Genomic DNA, 8,355 nt, shown 5'->3' on the forward strand with positions numbered 1-8,355 from the left:
CTGCCACTAAATTAGCCAGCAAGGAATTTAATAGAGATAGATCAATACCCATATCTGACTTTTCTGTATCAAAATTGTAAATCAACAGAATTCCCTAGACATTTATTATAGTTTAAAGAATACAGTCCTTCATTTTGTAATAGCTACAGAAAGCGTCTGGGGWAAATGTCTCATGGAAAACATTTTTTCCCTAAACTTGGATTTGTAGTTTGCCGAACATGAATGTGAGGCTGTAGCAGACAGGTATTTACCCGAACAATAGGAGAGAGGATATAGAAGGAGAGGTCCTGTGAGCTTTCCTTTCCTCAGGAGGACAGGTCTTTCTATTCAGTTAAAGCAGTAGAGTTTAGTATCCTGAGGAAAACTGAGAGAATTCAGTAAAGAACTAAGAATCTTATCCTAATATTAAATGTAGAAAAAGGACAAGGCTATAGACATACTCTCTCAGCTTGCCCGGACTGGTGTCTCACATCACTCCCAAGCCAGAAGCTTCCTTCATGTATTTAGTAATCCTCAGCTGATTTCTTTTCCATTAACTTGTCTAGTCTCTCCATGAACCAATATAAATCTGTATAGACCATCCATGGGGAAAAAAAAAAATCAAAAGATCCATTCTTTCTTAGTCTATACAATATTCTACTTTGATTATTAGCCAAGGTATGGCCCAACCCTGTGCTAAGAAGACAATGACATCTTTCTATAAAAAGAACTAAGAAAATTAAGCGCTATAACAGTGCCAGAGGTATATTTTCCTTTAATTCTCACTAGSGCTTTCTTGCCTATTCTTACCTTGGAACTTGGCCTTTCTGTTCTTACAATCTTCTGTTAGATGTGTGTGTCCACAGCAGCAAATGCACCAACATAGTCTCCTCCTGCAGTTCATTGGCTGATATTCCTAAAAGATAGGGKTTTTTTTCTACACAAGAAAAGCTGACAAGGTGAGCATGCCAAGAAAAGAAAAGAAAATCTACGCTCTAATAAAATCCTCAATATTATCATAATGTGTATTCCAAGTCAAGTCTAAGATGTCCCATATTTTTGCTGAATGTGTAAGCTTGTGTGTTTCATTAGGCGCCCATTCATTATGAAAATAGACCAGCAAATTACATCTTTTGTAAATGGAATCATTATAGCTGTAATTTACAAAATACATTAAGCCTTTTGATCTTTGTCAGAGAACATGCCATGTACTTTTAGACACATTGCTTGAAAATTGTAATTTAAAAACTATAAGCCTTACATTCACAGCTTTAATGCATATCTTAGACTGTACTTTTCCACAAAAAAAACATTTACTTTTTGTTTGTTGTGTGGCTCACCTTTCAACTGAACAGAAAAAATATGATAATGCAAAATAGTTAGATATGAATACAAACTATCATCAATGAAYCTCTTTCACTTTTGCATTATTCAGGCCTATGATCTATATAACCTAGTCTTTCTGGTGATAATCTAYAGCACATTGAATTTTTTCAGCCCTGTGTAATATTGCCATGATATTTCCCATAGTTTGATTTCTGATACATGTATGCATTTGAAAAAAGTTATGTAATATTTTTAAAATATATTAACCTATAGTCTACATGTTCTTTGGGAAATAATATTTTTATTTGACTTTTTTATCAAGTGCTTTTTTAATTGCTATTTTTTAACGATGGTAGGTGCAGGAAAACAAGATGCTTAGTAACTTTTAGGAATCTTTAAGGTAATCTTCTTGTACAGTTAAGACAGAACAGATGTTGCATCTTATCTGTGGATTAAGACRGAGGAGCACTGTCATAAAAGTATACATTTGAAAATGACCTCGATTTTGTATATATCTGGTTTTAAGGAAGATGGCACATATTATTCAGAGGTCTAGCATAATGTCAAAATTCTGCCTAAGCTGGATACCAGTCATGTAGAAGAAAAGCATCAAATAAGCGAAAAAGAAGCAGTACATAATGTTTAGAAGGTCTACTCCTGGTATATTCCATGTAAAATCTACACAAATGTAAAAATACTTTCATTTTGGAGCTTTGCCAACATTTATTCAAGCTTTAAAAATGTGGAATTGGACATAAGAACAGAATTTGCCTGTATATGTATGCTGTTATCTGGTTCCACAGATTTATTTAATTAAAATTTGCGATCTTAAAAATCATTTATTTTTTCCCCTTTTTCTTTTAACTGTCTTTTCCAAAGAAAAACAACTTGTAATCATTTTATTTAATAGAGAAGGCCACTATGGACCATTTTTTTAATTAAAAATGAACATACTGAACTACACTAGCTGAAAAAATAATAAATAAAATAAAACTGATTTTCTATTGGGAACAACACCCATGGATTATTTGTTGGAGTGGTTATCCGGAAGAAGCCATGGCTCTGTCCAGCCTTTGAGTACCATTGCTGAAAAGCCCAAGCATTTCCACTTACCCATTCAGTTGCTATGATATTTGTAATTCAGAATCATAAACTTCAAGAATTTTTTCACAAAAGGTTTCATAAAATGAACAGCTAAAATAAAACACTGTTATTTGCCCAAAATAGCATAGCCTGCAGATTTCAAGATCAACCACTACTGCTTATAATTAATATGATATCACTGATTACCACTTATAAAACTTTTTTATGGGAGCCTAAGCCTCCTATATTATGCATAACTGAGCATATGGAATCTTAGATCATCTTTTTTACCTTCTGTCCCTGAAAATTTTCAGAGGAAAGCAAGCTATTTGTACTTGATTATTTTGTAGATTTAGCGGGTCTGTCTTCTTGGCCATGAGTCTAAAACCTTTTCTAAGAGGACTTATCTAACAGCTGTATTGAGAATTCTATTTTGAGTGCAACTTGAAGAGCAAGATGATTTCTTCACACCTGTGTCTCTAAAGCTTATTTTTTGGAGGAAATTGGACTCTGCCTTAATTTTGCAGGAAATGCCGTATAGTACAAAGGAAAAACAAGAAAATTTCCCTTTCTGAGATAGAGTGATAAGAATCAGTTTGTGATGTGCGAAGGAAGGTTGGCTATACACACTCCGGACACAACATGAAAAACCAGCTGCTAGGGACCACTTCATGCTGTCATGTATGCCTTCACTGAACTGGTCTTTCAGGAGCTTTATTGAGACAAATTCATAACTCGGATTTATTCAAAGAAAGTTATCCCATCACCATACAATTAATGATTTCTGGGTTTTAAAGAATCACRTTTTCTTGGGCCAGACAGTATAAACCTTGAATAAGAATATTTTCTTAATGTAATTTATTCAATTTGTACATAGAGTTTTACTGTAAAAGGAATGTATTCAGATTTCTCTGTTGACACAGTTGTGAGTAACCTAGACTGTGAGTAACTTGGTCCTCAAAATCAAGGATGTGTTTTGTACTCTAAAAAATGCATTGGAAGCTGTTATGGGGCTGGATCCTCCCCTAAGATGAACCAGGATCCTGCCAGCCCATGTGCACACAGCTACAACTTCTGAAGCACTCCAAGCCTAGGAGGACAGACAGAGACCAACAGCCGAGAAGCAATCCTCCTCCAGTAAAAATCAATCAARCCATCAGAGACATGTCACCAACAACCATCCTGATGGACAACCAAGAATCTCACTGATTATAGCCTCAACCTGTGAAATCGTTTTTTTTCCTTTTTTTGCCAGAAATCCATTGTGTGAAAGCTGCAAATATAAGGAGCACATAAATTTAACAGTGAATCTGGACATCAGCTTCTTTTTTTGCGAAGTTGAGYTGTAGAACATTTTGGCATTTGCCAAAGCCTTATTTGTCAAGTCAGGTGAAAAATGCTTTTGTCTATCCAATCCTCTTAATACCCATGACTCCGATGAGAGTTTTCTGCTAACACCTGAAAATAAATCAATATATCTTTCAACRTAACGATATTTATCTTATTTGTAAAGTGAAATTGCTCAAAAATCTGAAAAAGGGGGCAGCACTTCCTAGTACAACCTCAACTTCACTCCAACATACTATGCATTATAATGCTTAAAATTCATAATCATGTGGTTTTCTGCTATGTCCTTGAATCCCTCAGAGCTCAAGATGATGGCAGCTTGGCAAATGATGCAGCAATTCAATATTTATTTTTGTCCTTATTATTTAGAGATTCCRTAGCTCCGTTAGTGCACACCATAAAACTCTCCCAGCCATGTGGGGCACAGTATTCTAGTAGCTGGAGGAATTAACGCTGACTGCTGCTCTACTCTGCATTGACAGTTTTATTATGATGTGGTGTGAATGATTACTTTCAATCCATTTGATCCATTTGTTATAGAGGTATATGAAAGCAAAGGTTAAAAATCGTCCGTCTTACCCATTTTTGGCACAACTGTAGGAAAATGTTTGCAAAAAATCAATCAGTAGAACTTGATATGAATGAACACCTCCTATCTGGAATAACTTAAAAAAGAAAGAGAGAAAGAAAGAAAACCCACGCTTGTAGTAAACTTGGCCTAATAGATGCATTGCAAAATCTTAATTCTCAGCAATCACATATGTTACAGCAGAGAATGTCTTTAGTGGAAGGGGCTCTCCAAGAAAATAAATGATTGATTTTCAGCCTGGCTGTCAAGCAAGCAAAAATATTAAAATTAAATTGATTTTTTAAGTGTTATTATTTCTTTCCACAGAAATGTAAAAGCAGCAAAAACATTCCTCGGTGATTAAAATGTTCCATCTAACTAAAATAAAATGTTTCATTTTGGTGCTTATGTAAGGCAAATGAATTGAATGAGTTGCTTCACAAAAATGATGGCAGGAAAGCCAGTCCTTTACCAAACACTTTAGAGGTTTGAGCAGTCACCCAATAAGCGGGCTGCTCGGAATCACTTCAATCTCTGCCTGAGAACACTTTAACCTGTGAGACTTTAATCACCACGTCAAAGAGGTGGGAGGAGGGCTTTACTCCACATTTTATATACATTAAATTGTTTCTAATTCAGCAACTGGTCCACTCTCATTGCTGCTTCTAAAATATCAAGTTAAAGAGGTATTTTCACCGGTTGCAAAGCACACGAGTTAAGTATTTTTTAATGAGGCAGAACAGCTGCAACAGGATAGGTGTAGGGTGACCACCTCAAAAAGCCTAACAACTTAGAAAATGAAAAATGAGAGATTTTAGTTCATGCCCATCGCTTGCCTGACAGAAGGTGTCATGTTTCTAATGGAGCACTACAACCACTGGTTTAGGGAGCGTACTGATTTGGGCTTTCTTTGGAATGCTCCCACTTTGTACAAAAATTAATTTAGTATGTATTGAGAACACGCAATGGTTCTCCTATGTGATGCGGATTGAATTCATTGAAGTGGTAGAAATATCTTTATTTTACATCTTTAAATGTAAGCATAAATTAGAGACGAGGGGAGAATAAGATTTTCTTTTAATATATAGTACTCTGATACAATCAGCAGTCTAGGCCATTTATTTAAAAGGCACGATAGGGTGGGAAATGAACCTGGGTTTTCCAAAGCTGCTATGTAAAAGTAAAATCATACTATCATCACCTTAAGTAAAAATACTATCATCTTTTGAATTGAAAAAAAGCATGAATTCAACTGAAATTTGTAAAAAATGCAGAGGTGAATAAGCCTTTTTTTTCTAGCAAATCCACAGTTTTCCTGAAAATAAATAAAATTTACTTAGATGCATTCCTGAGATAACCACAGAATCTCTTGCTATTTTATAATGATTTCTGAACTTCAAACAATTTTGCTCTGATTTTCTCATTTGCATCTTTGAGCTTGTGTCAAATAACTTTCCTGTGGGTTGAAGAAATGCTGAAGAAGATTGGATTGTGGGGGAGTCTGTCACGTTTGATACATGGCAAGCTAACTCTCTACTTTGACCACAATGTAGAGGAAAGTTTGAGCAATTCAGAAGAATGAGGTATGTGCAACATTTCTAACACCCTCCTGGTCCTATCTTGGGGTGCACTGCGTGCATCTTGATCTGTCAGAACTTTGCCACGTAGTAAAAATATGGATTTTGCCTAACTTTAGATTTAGATAGTGTCATGAATAATTACTAATGTACTATTTGTAGTGAGTTGGTAGCACACAGTTCTCTATTTTGGGGCTGTTCCCTCCCGTCCACCATGGGATAAGGCTGGGAGACAGCCTTTGACAGTGTTACAAAACCTATCCCTCAAAAAAAGATCACAGAGCTAGAAAGACTTGATATAATGAAATCTTTCAAAATCACAAGTTGGTGGAGCCCCTTTGCTTTATTTATCACTCTGACCTCCTGGGGTCTGACCTTCCTGTCCCCTAGGGACATTTCACCTGAGCCTGTAGGTGCTGTGATCCCTTCTTTCCACTGAGGATGCAGGRCTCTCTTCTAACAAAACCCTCTACTCACCTGCTTGTTGCTGGGCCCCGCTGGGCAAAGATACACATGCAGTATCTTTGCTAGGAAGAGGGAGGAAAAGGGGAGCACACATAACTTCTACTTCCCTGCTGGGTGCAGAACCGGCCAAAGGGCACCATCACCCATTTGATGGGGAAAAGGATGCAAGGGAAAAACGATGCGGGAGAGGGAAAAGTGGTAACAGAGGCTAGGGAAACATGCAGTGTCTGGCGGGGCCAGGCTGCGGACAGTGGCCCAGAGCCAAGAACAATTTTGCGGGCGCTGTGACACTGCAGCAATATTGGCACCTATCATTCTGGTCTAATTTGAATGTATCTTGAATTATGATACCAGCATGCTATATGRCTTCTCACCACTAAGTCAGCCTTTGAGCTGATGGTATTTTTCTCTCTTCTTTTGGMCCTCTTCACTTTATCCTGGGACTGAAATCTCTGTACACTTTTTACAAAATACCACACTTCTCTACAATAATCGTAGCAAGCACTGCAATAAATTCTTTTAAACCGTACTTTGTATTTTACTATTGAATACTTAAGTATTCTCCCTTAGTAGAGATTGAATTCACCTTGCAGGAATTTTCTTCACTTGCCCATTCAGTTCTTTGCAGCTGCTCATTTGCTGGAGAGAATTTATGGTTTTGTCCCCTGTTCTCCTCTCATAGGGTGGCACAAATTACTTGGGTCAAGGACTGTCTGCCTTGCTTCCTCCCCATTCTCCTCAGTCTGCTACCCTGGCACGGAAGCATCCTTCCCCCTCTCTCGTTTAGAGGACAGGTTTTTCCTCTTCCTAGCTCTCTGGCTCGGGCATTCTGTGTGCAACAAATAATAATTAATGAAAAAGAAATGTTTACAGAGCCATTGCAAACCCGACATTATCGAGAGCAACAGCACTGAAGAGTATCTTTTCTGACTTCTCGCTAGCAGGCAATTCGTAATTTGGGGRCTAGGAGCCGCTGGAACCGAGGTCAGGAGGAAGTTTTGGGAGGCGCGGGTGCTTTTCCTTCCTTCCGCCAGCAAACAGCAATCCACGCCAGGATTTGCTTTCTGCTCCCGTATTTCGGCGATGCAATGTGTAGCACGTTTTGGTGTGTGAGTGTGTGTGTGTGTGTATGTGTGTGAATGTGTGTGTGTGTGTGTGCGTGTGTCTCTCCCTCGCTGTGTCAGTCTCCCGGATTTCTCCCTGCCTGGATCAGGAGGCTGCTCCAGCGCTGTGCGGAGCAGAGGTTTTCCCCCGGATCACCGTAAATACAGGCACACGCACCCTACGCGCGCACACACACACACGCACACGCACACCCGCGCACAGGCAGAGCGGCGCGCACGGAGCCGCTGTCCAGTCCGTCCCCACGCCGGCTGCCTTCCCACCACCTCCACCGCGCGCAGGCGGCACCAGCAGCTCCGCGGCGGATCGCGCTGCCGCCGCCTCGCCGCGCCGCTCGCAGCAACGCGCCCGCGGTTTCAATCTGCACAACCTACAGACAGATATTTTTTTCCCCCTTCTTACCCCCATCCTTTTTTTTTTCCTTTTTTTTTAATTGAGGGGGGGCCGTTCCGTTTCGCCTCGGGGAAAGGCGCCGGGGGCGCCGAGGCTGCCGCCCTCCCTCCCGCGCATGTGTGCGTGTGCGCGCACCGCTCTCCGCCGCCTCGCAAAAGTTTGCCCGGGCGGCCGGGGCCTGCCGGGGCTGCTGCTGCCGCCGCTGCTGCTGCTGCCGCTGCTGCTGCCGCCGCTGCCCGCGGCCGCCGACGCCAAGGCGCGGAGCTGCGGCGAGGTGCGGCAGGCGTACAGCGCCAAGGGCTTCAGCCTGGCCAGCGTGCCCTACCAGGAGATCGCAGGTGAGTGAGGGGCCGCCCGCGGTGGAGGGGAGGGGGGATCCGCTGCGGGGCTGCGCGGACTCTGCGCGGGCTCCCGCACCCCGCGGAAGTGGCGCGGCGGGCTGCCGCCTTGTGCGCGCGGCGCGGAAAGGCTCCGCTGGCCCGGCGTTGTGTGTGT

General features: G+C 40.9%; 1 protein-coding gene across 1 annotated transcript in view; it reads left to right on the plus strand.

Annotated features, from left to right (window-relative positions):
• The first annotated feature begins 7,975 nt into the window (after window positions 1-7,975).
• The window catches only part of GPC6 (glypican 6), a 751,365-nt gene continuing 750,985 nt past the window's right edge, over window positions 7,976-8,355 (plus strand). Inside the window, exon 1 of the mRNA XM_085305955.1 lies at window positions 7,976-8,198. Coding sequence (XP_085162081.1) covers window positions 7,976-8,198 — 223 coding nt within the window. The remainder of the gene's footprint in view (window positions 8,199-8,355) is intronic.

Source organism: Rhea americana, unplaced genomic scaffold, assembly GCF_003343005.1.
Source record: "Rhea americana isolate MKP2758 unplaced genomic scaffold, rheAme1 scaffold_23, whole genome shotgun sequence".
In the NCBI taxonomy this organism is placed as follows: domain Eukaryota; kingdom Metazoa; phylum Chordata; class Aves; order Rheiformes; family Rheidae; genus Rhea; species Rhea americana.